General features: G+C 46.3%; 1 protein-coding gene across 3 annotated transcripts; it reads left to right on the top strand.

Moving 5' to 3' along the window:
* Positions 1 to 8126: 8126 nt before the first annotated feature.
* Positions 8127 to 11006, top strand: LOC136498856 (glycolipid transfer protein 2-like). 3 transcript variants are annotated; one of them, XR_010769807.1, is made up of 5 exons: positions 8127 to 9123; positions 9887 to 9942; positions 10075 to 10341; positions 10514 to 10664; positions 10759 to 11006. XR_010769807.1 is itself a non-coding variant. In XM_066494568.1 (5 exons), exons 1-5 carry the CDS (start codon positions 8931 to 8933, stop codon positions 10792 to 10794), a joined length of 696 nt encoding a protein of 231 aa, XP_066350665.1. In that variant the 5' UTR covers positions 8127 to 8930; the 3' UTR covers positions 10795 to 11006. The 3 variants fall into 3 exon arrangements, 2 of the variants coding, with proteins under 2 accessions (XP_066350665.1, XP_066350666.1); XM_066494568.1 differs by having other exon boundaries at positions 10521 to 10664; XM_066494569.1 differs by lacking the exon at positions 10759 to 11006 and having other exon boundaries at positions 10460 to 10532.
* Positions 11007 to 16246: the final 5240 nt, after the last annotated feature.

Genomic DNA, 16246 nt, shown 5'->3' with positions numbered 1-16246 from the left:
GGTACTCATAGAGCCCATACCTAGTAGAGAAAGTTGTCTTTGGTATATCTTGTGGCCGGATTTTAATTTGGCGATACCCAGAACAAAGATCAATATTTGAAAACACCTTGGCACCAGCCAACTGATCGAATAAAGTATCGATACGAGGTAAAGGATACTTGTTCTTAATGGTTACCGCATTAAGAGAGCGATAATCCACACACATCCGAAGAGTGCCGTCCTTCTTCTTCATAAAAATAGCTTGACAACCCCATGGTGAAGAACTTGGATAGATGAATCCCTTCTCCAACAATTCCTCTAATTGTTTCTTCATCTCAGCCAATTCCTTTGGAGCCATGTGGTAGGGACACCGCGAAATAGGAGCAGTACCGGGTTCTAACTCAATGGCAAACTCCACATCCCGATCCGGTGGTAACCTAGGTAGATCCTCAGGAAAGACATCCGGAAACTCATAGACCACAGGAATAGAGGCAGGGTCAGGAGAGGCTTCAGTATGAACAATAACTAGTAGGGTGAAAACTGAAGACATAAGGAGACACATTCTATCCTCAGAAAAAGGAAGCTTCAACTCAACAATTCTTTGCCTAAGGTTCAAGACTACCCCATAGTTTCTCAACCAGTTTATTCCTAGAATTGCATCTATGCCTTGCCAAGGCAGCACCATGAACTGGAGACGATAAGAATGAGTTGCTAGTACTAGTCTCACTGTGTTCGTCCGAGTTTTATTGCACAACTATGCACCTAGGGTTCTGATTCTATAGGCAATAGGAATAGCCATAGTAGATATATTGTACCTTGTGCAAACCCCATACTCATAAATGAATGTGATGCACCAGAATCAAATATACATATGTTGGGTGGGAATCAATGGTGAACATACCAGCCATCACAGGCTCTCCTTGCGGAATCTCCTCAGCCTCAGTGAAGTTAACCTGTCCCGAGCGGCTCACGAGCACCTTCTTCCTGATGATAGTCCTCTTGACCAAACGAGAGTTGGCTGAAGGCTGAGAAGACTAGGGAGGCTGATTCTAAGGGCACTCTCAGGCGTAGTGACCTTCCTTGCCACACTTGAAACAAGCACCTGGCTTGTTCCCCTATCCCTGACGAGGCAGAACCTGCTATCCCTGAGGCTGCTACACCTGCTGAGTAGGTGCACGGTACTGAGTGGGAGGTGCCTGGTGAGTCTGCTGAGTCTGGCAAGATGACTATCCACCCAAAGAGTGATAGGGCACCCTCCTCACAACCTGTACCTTCTAAGACTGTGGGTGACTAGAAGACCTAGTGATCACCCTCTTACGCTTCCACTTAGCCTGAGAGTCACGCTAAAGTCCCTCCATAGCAATGTCAGCATTCATCAAAGCACCAAAGGTCTGATAGCCCCCAAGTCACATGGTGGTCCATAGGCTGCATGGCGTTGAAAGTGTCCCACCAAGCACTAATAGAAAGTAGTGGTAAACTCCCGCCAAGTCACATGGTGGTCCACAGGCTACATGGCGTTGAAAGTGTCCCACCAAGCACTGGCAGATCCCAAAAGTTGTTGTGCGGCAAAATGCACCTTCTGCTCATCCGTCACATTGAGCAGCTAAAACTTCTGCTCTAGAATACAAAGCCAATGCTCCATGTCCAGAGGCTTAGCAGTCGACATGAACGTGGGCGGGCATGCCCCCAAAAAGTCCTGATAGGAACAGGGCCTCTCGGGACCGCGGGCACCATCCTTGTTCCTGCCATTGCCACCGGGGCCTCCATGGGCGAAGGCACCAATATCTTGTGCCAGCATCTCCAGGCCACGGGCTGACTCGCGACGAGCAGCCAACATCTCAGCCATCATCTCAGCATAGGTCATAGGAGGCGCTGGTAGTGGCAGAGGAGGACCAAGGAGTGGGGCCTCGTGGCTCTCCCCATTGGCATTGCCATGATCATCGCCATGACCATTTTCGCCCTAGTCTTCACCAAGACCACGACCTGTCCTAGCACTAGTGCTCCCGCGACCAGACCTTAGGTTCATCTATAAACAGATAGGAATCCACCATTAGAGACTAGGCCTCCATACTTAGAAACAAACGGCCATAGAGATGATAAGGCCCGATAAATGGTTACAAGCGAGAACTTTTCCTTAAGAGTTAAAGCATTTCTCTTTATTTATTATCCTATCAATTTACTATCCAAAAATTATACATGTGGGGGAGTTTAGTTTAAGCAAGATTCTCTTTTCATGATGCAAGGATCGACCTATTCGTTCGCTCAAGCCGGAATATAGCGGCATTCGCATATAATTTTTGGCACAACGCACACTCACTTCCCGTACGCTAAACGATTCTTATGTAGCGTAAGTTAGTGTACCTATAGAAGATTGATTAGATAAAACTAGTGCCACTATCCTAGATAGACCATATTGCTAGGGCTTATACTTACTTACGTAAATTTATCGCATCCTACTTTTCGCAAAGCTTTTGTTGGTCAAATTTTAGGTTTTGAAAAGAGTTTTTAAACTCGTAGACTCATTATTGGCTCTGCTTCCACCTGTGGTAGAACCACCCAAAATAACATGGTTTTGAAGGAGCTTGTCTTTCACTAGACACTAAGCACCCCGAAAGTTAGCTATATCAGATAGTTCCGTCGAGCCCACCCCAAGGGAGAACTCGAAACAATCCACGTTTTACTGCCAGGATCCAATAATGAGTACGAGCTTACAACACTTAGTCCATTTCATACAACAAGAGTTCTTGGAAATTATTTATTACAATACCAGAGTTCAGAGTGCGATAATTAAACAATGGAAAGAAAATAAACATCTCGCGGAAACAATACAAGGATCTATCTGTGCCCACCAGAAGAATCCTCCACACAAGAGCTACTCCTCAAGTTGCACCTACAACAGGAGTAAAATAAACCCCGAGTACATAATGTACTCACAAGACTTACCCGACTAGTGGGAATAGTTTCCCGACTCTCAAGGATATGATAGGCAATATGGGTTTGTTGTTTTTTTGTTTGCGGAAAGCATTACTAATAGTTCATCCTTACAGTCAAGTTTTATTAGCAGTCATGATTACTTCATTAGATAACTATTCTAGGTAAGCACCTGTTCTACTTTCAAGCAAGAGTTAAGCAATCAGAACCATTTCACCACCTTTCATCTTCCAGTTCTTACTACGGTGCTAGATCATAGCCAAGTCGTACCGTCTAACGAAAAATGGTGATTCGTGAACCAATGTATCCCAGCTAGGTACCCTAAAACACACGCCCCATTTGTACCTAGGCACAAATAAGACCAACCCATTCGACTCCTGTCATAGGGTCTAGGTCCTCGTCTAAATTTGGACTCCAAGCCCCCATACTTGAGAGACCCAGTCTCAATATGGTGCTTAGACCTCCACCTTTCCCCATCTCTAATCAGTCGGTCTAGAAAGAGCCAGAACCCACGACAAGAGCGTAACGAGCCTTCCCGCTCCCATAAGCAAGTATGTGCTCAGGATAATAAGTCTGTGAGCTGACTACCATCCACAGCAACGGATGATCCTTAATTGACACGAACAGGGAAAACAGTATAACCAAGCTAAGCCCCATTGGCCACGGGACACAACCTGTTACACCCACCAATACCCATACCATATCCCTGTCCCGCCTCCATTTTTCCTTTCATCATTTTATTATGAGAGTAATAATAATAATAATAATCACCTATTGTGAGTAATGGCAGGTTACTCACGCTACCAAAAACCTAAGCATAACAACTACTCGAACCTGCACTAGTAAGACTCTTAGGACAGGTGTATCTATGCATGTGGTTTCCACAAAATTTCTGTAACGTAAATGCACAACTCATTTATATATGGTGAATTATAAAATAGAGGTTATGCACCAGGGCTTACCTTGGGCAGGCGTAGTGTCAGCTGAGTCAATCAGTGGTAGCTCCGGGACCTCCTCATGCACAAGAATCTCCTCCTCGTACTCCTCGATGATCTCCTCAAACTTGTGATCACCGGTGGTCACGATCTCCACCAACTCGTTTTCTACATGCATGCGATGATGATGCAACACTTAGCATTTAGGCAACATCAACTCTTAAACTAAGAATACACATACTAAGCTACTAAGCTAGCTCTAATGACTAAGATACTAAGCTAACTATCATTTTCATCAAATAAGGTGTTGGGTTCAACTAACAACATTTAGCTTAGCAAACCAAGGATATATCTTTATTTCTACTAATGATTTAATGTATATTGAAACAAAGAGCATTTAACTACCCTAATGCTTAGTCTATTCTAAAGCTATAAAAATTACAGTGAGCACATAATAATACAATGAAGCTACCATAAAAATTTTAGGACTAAAGCTATCACCAATTTACCATAAAAATTCCTACAATAATTAGCTTAATATTATTAAGCATCCTCAAATGATTTAATAGCTCCTAATGTCAACACATATAAGTATCAACCAAATACACCAACAGATAGACCATAATTTTAGGAACCTAACAAAATTTGTTTCGTAATTTTTGGACACCTACACGAATTTATATTAATTACCAAAGATCAGCTCAGAAATTAAAGTAGAAAATCATTTACAAATTCCTAAAAAAAGAAAACCAATCTCCCGCGCAGCCCACTTGCACGACCCATGCGACACGGCGCGCGCGCACGCAGCGGTCCGCTTCCGTGGCCCACGCAAGATCGGCCCACGGCGGAGAAGCCCGCGGGCACTGTCGCTTTTGTAGAAACACCCCCGCGCTATCGTCTGTTAACACGACAACTATGCGCACTATTTCTATAGACATTGTTTATGCAAGAAGGCCCTGGTATTAACCCATCTTCGCATCGGGGAGGTCCCCGATGCCTCTATGCTCGCCGGCATGGCATTGACCGGCACTAGGCCACTACGCCGGTCAACTGGGGACTCCCTCAACCCATCTAGAGGACCGATGCTCACCTACTGGCCAACGTGCAACAATGGGCAGCGATTCAGAGACTGGAGACGAAGTAGGGTGACTTCTCCACGTCGGCGGGCAACCTGCGGTGGCGACGACAATGTTCTGGTGAGCCACGGTGCTAAGGGAGCTATAGAGGTAGCGGGTGAGCATCAGCGACTCAACAATGACCTGGCTGAGGCAATGGTTCGGTCGGAGACGCCCCGAGCAAGGCTAGCCACGTATGTGTGGCGAGCTCAGCGACGAGCCGCGATGGACACGACCACGTCAACAGCGTTGGAACAGCGGTAGGGGTATGGATTAGGTGCACATGGTGAGGAGGGGTTCGAGATGAGTCTAGTGGTGCAACTAATTTGGCTCGAGGTGGTCAGATGGAAGCTGCCCTCGGTGATGGGCGGACTCGGCCTTATCGGCACGGTGGCGGGGAAAAGCTCCAAAATTGAAGCTCAACCGGGCGCCATTCAAGGCGGGGTGGGGGCAGGTAGCTAGGCAGCTGGGTGACAGAGCCAGCGAGGCGACGGATCGGGCAATGGTGACTTCTTCCTGCTTGTTTTAATGGTGCGGCTCAGTCCACCATGGCAACAACGAAGAGAGAGGGGATGGTGGTAGGTCAGAGCTTAGCTCGTCCTTGCCTTGGCGGAACGCGAGCGACACGATCAGGACATGACACACGTAGGCCCTATGGACAAGGCATGCGTGCATCCATGACCGACATGACATGAGCGACTGCGCCAAGGCATGCGTGCGTCCGCGACCGACACGGCACGAGCGACTGCCGTGCCTTTATGGGTGGATACGCCAAGCACGTGTGTAGCAGCGGCAGGGCCACCGGTAGGGCAGTCAACGGTGCAGAGCCGTAGGGGGGGATGCAACGGTGAGGTGACCGCAGCGTAGCACGGCCGTGGCGGCACCAATAGCGGCAATGTGAGGCAGGGCAGCAGGGTGCGGGGCCAGCGGCTCGCTGCGGCCGGCCTCGGCCAAGCCCAGGCGGGCTCGACTGACCCAGCGTGGCGGCATAGGGTGATCGCGCGGGACGCGGCCATGTGCGCGACGTGGGGTGGCCGTGCAGTGACCGCGCGCACGGCGCCAACCATCCCGAGGCTGTGTCGTGCACGAATTTTAAAGCACCCATAAAAACTAAACGAATGATCTTAGAACCAAGCCACCTTCACCATGCTTAAGAGAGCATATTAGGCTACCCCTAAGAACTAAAACATAGTACCAATCTTTAACTAGATTTCTCAGAATTAATTCACAATCCCAGTGCTGTCAATTTGTTTTTAAACTTAAGAATTTTCTAAGTCTTTAAGCTAGTTTTGATTTCAAGTTCCATTTCTAAGCTACTGGAAACACTAGCTAGCAATGTTATTTTTCTACAGCAAGTGTTTCATTGTCATCTACAAAGTTCATACTCCAAACTTTAGTTAAGTGCCACATATATGTTCTATAGTATTTTTGTTAAAAAAATTGGTTTTAAACCCTATTTGATATAAATGAGTCGTGGAATAGCTTATCATTTAACATTTTTATTGATCATCTGAAGTTACAAAAATGTTGTCTACACCTTCCATCACATACATTATCACATAAACATGATGCTCATGACATGGTTTGGTAATTTGTTTAGGGCGTAACACCGAGGGTGTTACAAGGTAAGTGCTAGGTCATTCTCGGACAGCGCAAGTGCCAACTCATACTTCTCTCGCCATACGCGATAGTTGCCCCCCTTCAAGAGGCGGAATGTGCGAGATGAATGCCATAGGGTTGAGTCCAGAAACATCAACAGAGAAAGTGAGAAAACATGACATAATAATTGCATGGCTTAATTTAACATTGGTCAAAATTAAAACATACAACATTCTTCTACATTAATTCTACATCACCGTTGGGCAGAAATAGAATTAATGCATAAACTCATAAATAAGACATTTATAATATTGCTATCATCAACTTTGGTCAGAAAATAGCAAAATCATAAATACAACATTTTTCTACATTAATTCTATAACACCGTTGGGCAGGAATGAAATTAGTGCATGGAAACAACTCATAAATACACTTATAAAATTGTTATCACCAACATTGGTCTAAAAATAATAATACCATAATTTAACTTAAACAAATATGACTACTCCTCTAATTAAAATTTTCCCGTTGGTTTCAATTTAATTAGGGGATGAAACATTAACTTAGCAGCGGAAACATGTAAAATGAAATTTATCTACTTTTCAGAAGCATTTTTCTGTACTCATCTACTCTCTGGAAAATTATAATGTTGGTTCAAATTTTGACAGAGATTTAAACCTTCAAATTTAACTAAAAATCATTCAAAATGTGCTTCTAAAAATAGATTAGAGTAAACTTTCTCATATTGTTTAGTGGCCCAGCGGCAATTTTGGCCCGCGGCCCAGCCGCGCATGCTGCGCTCCCCGCGCCCAGGCCGCAACCTGGGCCTGGGCCAGGAAAGTTCTTCCCCGCCTAGGCCTGGAGCCAGCCCGGCGGATCCTGGCCGTCCATCTGGATCCGACGGCCTCCCGGCGATGTCGTGGGGACAAAACCCCGATTCCCGGCCGCCTCCCCTTGAACCCTAGGTCATTTCGTCCCCTCCCCCCTTCTTCACGCGGCGAGCCGAGCGGCGGCGAACACCACTGGCGGCCGAAGGAGGATGGCGCCGCCGCCGTAGGCCCTTTCACCGGCGCGCGCGTTCGACCGCGGTTGAGCGTGCTGCCGTCGAGGGGTCCTACGCCGGTGCCCGGAGCCCTAGCCTGCACACGCGCGACGCGTCGTCGATCTCATCTTCCCACACGGCGGTGGGTTTTCTTCCCACGCGACGGCGGTGGTGACAGCGGCAGAGGAGCCCTAGTGAGTCCCCCTCCCCATTCCGTCCATTTTCATTAGGGTTAGGGTTTCGAATCTTGAAATTGAACTCATCTCCTTATTTCTACCCCAAAGCCTAGATATACGTCTAGAATAGGCTCAACCGATACCATTGTTAGAACTGCAGGATCAACTAGTTATAGATCTAGCGGGTGGAACCTCTTCTATTCGGGATAAAACAACCTAGATCAACTAGAAAGAGAACGAGAGAGAGAGAGAGAGATGCAGAGGGAGCTGACCATCGATGGGCTTGGCGGAGGAGGAAGCCATGGCAATGTCAGTGACGTAGAGTGCTGGCGAAGGGGAGGTAGTGACGTCCGGCCACGGTGTGGACGTCCTGGCGACGGCGAGGCGGTGAAGAACGGTGGCGGCGCTTCCCGCCGCTGCTGCGCACCCTTGATCAGTTAGGGTTGTGTCGGTGGGGTACTGTGGCTGCGGTCAACCTCGTACCGCGAGCTGCTGGCCCCCACCTCTTTATGTAGCGCAGTGCGACGGGAGCCCACCGACCATATAGGGTTGGGCGCCCCCGATCAGGGCGCGAGAAGGCCCAACTCAGCCGTTGGGCCGAGCTGGAGAGATCAACACTAACACTGACGTGTAGAGAAGTCCAAGAATAAATGTACTACTTTACCTTCAAGAATCTATATTTTTCTTGGTTCAAAAAAAGAATCTATATTTTCACTGGCTGGAGTTTGGGTGTAGGTTGCCAAAAGCTTTCACCAACAATCATGCATATAAAAAGAGATTATATTACTATGCCAAGTACTCGGCAATGCGTGAATGTTAATAAACAAGTCCATCCCGGCCAACTGCATCAAGCAATTAAAATCATCTCCCAGCCGAGTAGGGACAGGATCCACCACCCATTTTATACTCACAATGATTCCCCATTGGCTGTTCTGACTTGACATAGAGAGGGATGCGATGAACAACACCAAGACACCACAGTTTTTTTTTCCTAAAAAAGAAAGAAAGAAGAAAAGGACAGAAACTAGAAGTCGACCCCATCATTTGTCCCAAGAAATGTCAGCAAATGAGCTTGCATCTGTGTGTATAAGTAGTGGATTAACCGAGGCACACGGTGGTTTAGGTGATAAGGAAGGTAGTGGTAGGAGGATAGATGGAGAGGAAACGGAAGGAGATGGAGAAGGGCAAGTCTGAGCTGAGACTGGCCATGGAGGAGCTCCGTATGTGCAGTCCAGGAGATGGGGAGGAGGAGCAGGTTCAGGTGCAGCTGGTGAAAGTGCAGGAGCAGCCCAAGTCATCCACCATGGACATCCTCTCTGTCTCCAAGCAGCTCATCCATGTCCTTGGTTCGTAACTGACTATGCTCTGTCATATTCAAGTTCTGTACTCAAAGATTTCCATTTTCAGGGGGGATTATTTCGATCGGTTGTCAGGTAGTTTCAGCAGGTCTAATGTTCTGATCAATAATCATCAACTGTTTTTATTTTGTTTATATACAGTATGTTCTGTATTACTTTGTTCAGATAGGTTCCTGTGTTCAGGACAACGATGTGATGTTATTGTTCTGAGTCTTACTTTGCATTGAACAAAGGAAAAGAAAATTGGTTGTTTCTGTATGCCGGTTCTGTGTGCATGTGTTGTGGGTCAGGTTTAGCATTCCTCATTGTGTTGTCATATATGGGATGTGAGAATTTGCATACACCCTTTATGCCCTGTTGGATTCTTGGATGGAATGGATAACTAAATAAGTGGCCCAGAGGCATTTGACCTTTTTATGTCATGATGCCACCAAATTGGACATGGAATTACCCATGCAAAATGTGCGCCGGGGGGATTTTTAAATTTCCTTTTCAGACAGATATTTCTTTTAGGTTGGCACAGCATGATGTAGTGCCATATGCCTTCCCAAATCAGCCTGTTCGCTTATGCTGAAATTTGGCTTATGCTGATGCTTATGCTAAAATGTTGTGAGAGAAAAACATTTTTTTTGGATGCCAAAGTAACATATTCCATTCAGCTGTTTTTTTTTTTCATGTGCTACTCTCTCCACTATATATCTCTCTGAAAAATCAGATTAAACTGACAAACTCTACCTTCTGTTCGATGTAGATGAGATTGGTCCGACTTTGCTAGTCCTGAGGCAGGACATTCAGGAAAATGTTCAGGTAACCCTTCTGCACTGAGCATGCCACCTCATGTACTGACTTATTCCCAGGCTGCTCTGCAGTTTGTCATCGATTCATTTGCATCTGTCCGAATCACTAACCTAAAATTGGCTCTCGATCTCCCTCCCGTAGAGATTACAAGATCTGCATGAAAGAGACTCTTCCAAATATGCGAGCTTGACGGTGATAGTTACCGAGGAAATGGAGCAAGGGACAGCAAAGAAGACCAAAAGCTGCACCAGAGCTATCATCTGGCTGTCTAGGTCGATAAATTTCTCAAAATATTTGCTGGAGAGGCTGCTGAAAACTCCTGAGTCGAGCCTTGAAGAGATTGTGGAAGAAGCCTATGCAAGTACTCTGAAGCCATGGCATGGCTGGATCTCATCAGCTGCTTACAAGGTATCACCTGAACATTTATTTCGCATTCCGAGATAGTACAGTCATATTTTTTATAATTGTTTGTTTGCAGAATGCAGACAGGCTTCTTTGTTGTTTACATTTATGATCATGCTTGCAGAGCTGATTGTGCGATGAGTTGGTTTTGTCCACTGACCTAATCTGTTGAGCATAGTTGTCAGGTAGCACTGAAGCTCATCCCAGAAAGAGAGTTTTTCATAGCGCTGCTGATGGGTAACTGTCAAGACTTTGAGGATCTTGCAGAAGATGCCAAGACGTTGGCCTATGCTGTCCAGCCTCTGTTAGAGGAGATCGATGCAATTTCGGTCAGGGCTTCGAACTTCACATCTATTTGCTAAGATTAATAAAAGTTGCAATTAAAGATAAGAATTTCTTGCTCATGCAGTCTATGATTTGCAGGCCAAGCACAACTTGGACAAGATGAAATCCTCTTAGGACACAAGGATTTTGCCGATCACCTGATGACTGTATATAGCTGCATCACCTGACCTTGCCTCGTGCTTGTAAAAGTGAAAGGTTTAATTTTGCTTGTAGATTTCTAGTGACAAATTGAATGTGGAAAAAAAATGTGTTGAGTTTGTCCCTGTCCCTGTACTTTTAGACTTTTAGTGCACGTATACCCCTCATGACCCAGGCTCAGAGTCCTGTTAAGCTCATAGTGCATGTTTTCTTCAAAATCACCTAGACCTTCTTGAAATACAGAGGAATGGTATGTTTGATACTTCTTCGCCGCCCTTCTGTTTTCGCTGAACACAATTGCAATTATTGATTCCAGAGGACAACACATCTGAAATCCAGAGGAAGTTTTTCTTTTTCAGAATAAATCACGAGTACGACAAAACATATACGAGGCCTACTAATTAGAACTACTATAAACATATAGGGATCTCATGTAAACAACAAAACTACACACCAGACTCAAGCCCTGTTTAGATAAGTTAAAGCTTGTATATTGTGGCTTTTAAAGCCTAGCTGATCCAAACAAATTAACTTTTACAAATTTTCCTTGTGAATTGTGATAGCTCTAATTTAAGAACGTCATGAATCTAGACTCTGACTTTCAGATACTGATCTTGTCAGTCTATAATTTTTCCTCAAATTAAGTTGAAACTTCTCTCATATTACATTTTATTAAAAACTCTCCTTTCTAATATGTATAAAATAATGATTTTTAAATTGAAAACTACACTCTTAATTACTATTTTACTATTATAATATAAACGGCCGTTTAAGCTTGCACTGCAATGCTCAAGAACAGAGGTAGAGCTTGAGTTGAGATCTATGAGGGGTCAATAGTGCTAACCTTTAAACGATTATAATATTTATGCTTAATAATCACTACTTATTCCAAAAGGTAGCCACTTCTAGTCTGCAGTTTACCGCCCTCGTTGCTTAAGTTGTTGGATTTTCTTACCAAAGGATTATACATAGCATTGTTCTTCTATACAAAAATTAGAGTGCTTATTATAAAAGTAGGACAAAGTTAAGCTACGACCCGTCGCGTGCTCTGGGAGCGTGCGACCCCGTTGCGCGTCTTCGTCTACCTCGAGTCACGCTCTTCCTCCCCCCCGGGCACCACGCCTCACCCCCCTCCCCCCCGCCGCTGCCGCTGGCCTCGCCGTAGGCTACGCCGCCCACCGTCCGCCGCCGCCCAACGACCCCACCCTCCCTTGGCCTCATGGAAGCTCGCCAGCGTTGTCCTCGTCGTCGTCCCTACCCCCGCCTCGCCGCACCACCAGCAACACGTCCCCGCCCCTCGAGCCCGGCCACCCTAACCCTAGCGACACCCCAGACCTGACCTAGCCTGGCCGCCTCCACCACCGCCAGGGCCCTAACGCCACCCGCCGCCGTCCTCACCGCCTAGCTAGCCCACCTCCGACAAACTTTATTCCTTCTAAGGCCACCGGAGATGGAGCTAGAAGAAGAAGACGACTTGCCTCGCAGGAACCCTAGCGCCTTCTTCCTCTACGGCGAGAGCGCGGGCGCGGGCACTCGTGGTGGAGTAGGGACGTGGGCACTGGAGGAAGAAGAAGCAGGGGAGGAAGAAGAAGCATGTTGGGACATGGACACATGAGCCGCGGAGGCTATGCACCACCTTAACCGGAAAAGGCTAATATTGTGAATTACATAAGTGGTGATCTGTAGGGATCTCAAGGGGAGCCTTTGCCCAAGCCCCCCCCCCCCTGACAGGTGGAGGCCCGAGGACAACGGCGAAGGAAGAAGAAGCAGGGGAAGGAAGAAGAGGCATGCCATCTGTGTATCGCTCGGCGGTCACGTGCTTACATTTGCGTTAAAAGTACACTGTCGATAGGATGTCGATAAGTTGCGACTGGTTGTAACCGGCGTAGTTGGTCACAAATCACTATTATAGCATCATCCCATCTAGTTGCAATCGAGTTAATACCAATATTGGTCCTAGTTGCGACCGGCTCGGTTGATCACCACTAGCATCATCCCATCTAGTTGCAATCGAGTTATGACTAGTTGTAATTGGCTTGGTCAACCCTCGCATGTAGGATGATTACAACCGATTTGCGACTTGTTATAACTGGTTGAAGGTAAATATTTTTGATAACGTTAATGCTGTTTTTAGGGAACGCTAATGCTCTGGTGAGGGTGTCCGTCCGGACGGCCCGTTCCTAGACCTGCGTAGCGCGGGTCCAATAGGCAACGAGCCTGCTCCCCATAAATCCCCACCTTCTAAAAACAGAAATCCTCAATCCCCACTAGCTTCGCTTCGCATCACGGCTTCACCACGCCTCCTTGCAGCCTCACTGCTACGCTCCGCGCAGCGCCCTTATCCTGCGCCGCGTCTGCCGCTATGCCGCACTAAAAGCTCTAATTTGGTTTTGGTTAATTGATGAAACCCTAAGTGCTAACCTAGTTTATCAAAGTGATTTATGAGATAGGTAGCACTATTCCAAGTGGTGAAGCAAATGAAGATCATGACATGATGATGGTGATTCCATGGTGATGATCAAGTGCTTGGACTTGGAAAAGGAGAAATGAAAACAAAAGTCTCAAGGCAAAGGTATAAGTGGTAGGAGCCTTTTCGTTTCGGTGATCAAGACACTTAGCAAGTGTGATCACATTTAGGTTCGATAGCCGTACTATTAAGAGGGGTGAAACTCGTATCGAAATACGGTTATCAAAGTGCCACTAGATGCTCTAACTCATTGCATATGCATTTAGGATCTAGTGGAGTGCTAACACCCTTGAAAATATTTGTGAAAATATGCTAACACACATGCACAAAGGTGATACACATTGTGTTTAGCAGTTGGGAGCAAGGGTTCGAAACTCCATCGGTGGAGTGTCCGCTCGTAGAGTGCGGATAGTCCGACGGTGCCACCAGCGCCCTTTATAGAAAAGACAGGGTTTCACATAATGCACCGGACATTGGTCATGTAGTGTCCGGACGCTGGGGTCTTGCGTCCGGTCAGTAGCAGCCGTGAGCGCGCTGTCTCGATCTTGTGACCTGACGCTGGCGCGAAGAGTGACCGGACGCTCAGGGCCTGTGTTCGGTCAATGCTGACGTGGTGGCGCATAGAGGACAGTGAGTGACCGGACGCTGGGTGTGTCCGGTCGGTGGTGACCGGATGCGTCCGGTCATGACTAGTACCTTACTGAAAATGACCAGATGCTGGGGTCCTACGTCCGGTCACTTCAAAGCAGCGTGTCCGGTCACAACTTAAATGTACTAATGACCGTTAAGATTGAGCGATCAGTGTTTGAAGCTGGGGACACGTGGCACGCATCGCGCGACCAGACGTTGGAGTCCAGCATCTGGTTGATCTGACCGGCGCGTCCGGTCGCCCCATTTTTCAGTGGACTAAGGAGCCAACGGCTCTATTTCGTGGGGGCTTCTATTTAAGCCCCGTGGCCGGCTCAAACTCACTCTCTTGGCCATTTGCATTGACATAGCAACCTTGTGAGATTAGCCAAAGCCCTCCCACTCATCTCCATCATTGATTCATCATCTTTGTGAGATTAGGAGAGAATCCAAGTGCTTTGCTTGAGTGATTGCATCTAGAGGCACTTGGTATTCGTGTTTCGCTGTGGGATTCACTTGTTTATCTTGGTGGTTGCTGCCACCTAGATGGCTTGAAGCAGCGAGGATCGTCGAGCGGAGGTTGGTGATTGTCTCCAGCTCCGATCGTGGTGATTGTGAGGGTCTTGTGCCTTCCCCGGTGGAGCGCTGAAAGGTAACTCTAGTGGATTGCTTGTGTCATTGAGTTACCTCACTTTTGGGTAGGTTCTTGCGGTGTCCAATTGTGTGGATGAGGTTCGTGCAACACCTCTTAGCCGCCGAACCACCAAGTGTTGGTCAACACAACGGGGACTAGCATGCCGGCAGGCACGTGAACCTCGGGAGAAAAATTGGTTGTCTCTTGCCCTTTGGTATTGTCCCGGTGATTTATTTAGTATTCATCTTGTGATTGGTTCACTCCTCTACACGACGGTATAATCACCCTACTCACTCATTTATATTCTTGCAAACTAGTTGTAGCAAGCTCTTTAGTGTAGCTAGAATTGAGAGCTTGCTTTGTAGTTTAAGTTCATCTAGTGGAGCTCTTTAGTGTAGCAAGTGTGAGAGCTCTTAGTGAGTAGTGACATAGCAAATTGTGTGTTTAGTGATCATAACAACTAAAATTGTTGGATAGGTGGCTTGCAACCCTTGTAGAGCTAGAGCAAGTTTGCATTTCGCTATTTGTTATACTAATCAAATTGCTCTAGTTGGTTTGTAGATTTTTAAATAGGCTATTCACCCTCCCCTCTAGCCATATTAGGACCTTTCAAGTGGTATCGGAGCCATGGTCACCGTTTGATTGAAGGCTTAACAACCTCGGTGTCAAATTATGGCTCAAGTTGTGTTCAACCATGTGGGGGGCAAACCACCGTTCTTTGATGGCACAAGCTATGATTATTGGAAAAGAAAGATGAGGATGTATCTTGGTTCAATCAATGATCAAGTATGGGATGTGACCAAAAATGACTATGCTATCATTGATCCCGACAATCTCACCAACCAAGACAAGACCAACAAGCAATGCAATACAATGGCTCTCAACACCATATACAATGCCATTGATTCTAAGGTGTTTGAGCAAATCAATGATTGTGAGAGTGCTAATGAGGTGTGGAAGAGATTGGAGGAAACATATGAGGGCACACCAGAGGTGAAGAGTGCCAAGTTGTATATTCTCAAGGACAAGTTGACAAGCTTCAAGATGAAAGAAGATGAGAGCATTCCGGAGATGTTCCATCGATTGCAAGTGATTGTCAATGATTTGAAGGCATTGGGAGAGAGGATCAAGAATGATGATGTCTCTTATCGGTTCTTGATGTGCTTACCTCCAAGATTTGAGATGTTGAGATTGCTTATCATAAGAGGAGGATTGAAGGAGACTACCCCTAACCAAGTACTAGGTGAGGTCATAACACAAGAAACATACCATGTGGAAAGGGAAGGGGTTGACAAGGATGATAAGAAGGAAGATGATGATGATAAGAAGAAGAGTGTAGCATTCAAGGCTAGCTCATCATCCAAGAACAAGGGCAAGTCCAAGAAAGAATCAAGTGATGATGATGATCTTAGTGATATTGATGATGAAGCCATGGCTCTCTTTGTGCGTAAGATGGGCAAATTCATGAAGAAGAAGGGGTATGGTGCAAGAAAGAGAAGAGATCACACCAAAATCAAAGAATATGTGAGAAGATGCTACAATTGCAAGAGCCCCGATCATATTGTAGCGGATTGTCCCTACAATAGTGACAATGATGAGGATGAAAAGAAGAAGCACAAGAAGGACAAGAAGGAAAAGAAGGAGAAGAGGATGACCTTCCAAAAGAAGAAGGGTGGAGGATATGTGGTCACTTGGGATAG

This window comes from Miscanthus floridulus, chromosome 13 (assembly GCF_019320115.1).
Source record: "Miscanthus floridulus cultivar M001 chromosome 13, ASM1932011v1, whole genome shotgun sequence".
In the NCBI taxonomy this organism is placed as follows: Eukaryota; Viridiplantae; Streptophyta; class Magnoliopsida; order Poales; family Poaceae; genus Miscanthus; species Miscanthus floridulus.
The sequence above is the reverse complement of the archived record's forward strand: the minus strand, read 5'-3'. Positions and strand labels throughout refer to the sequence as shown.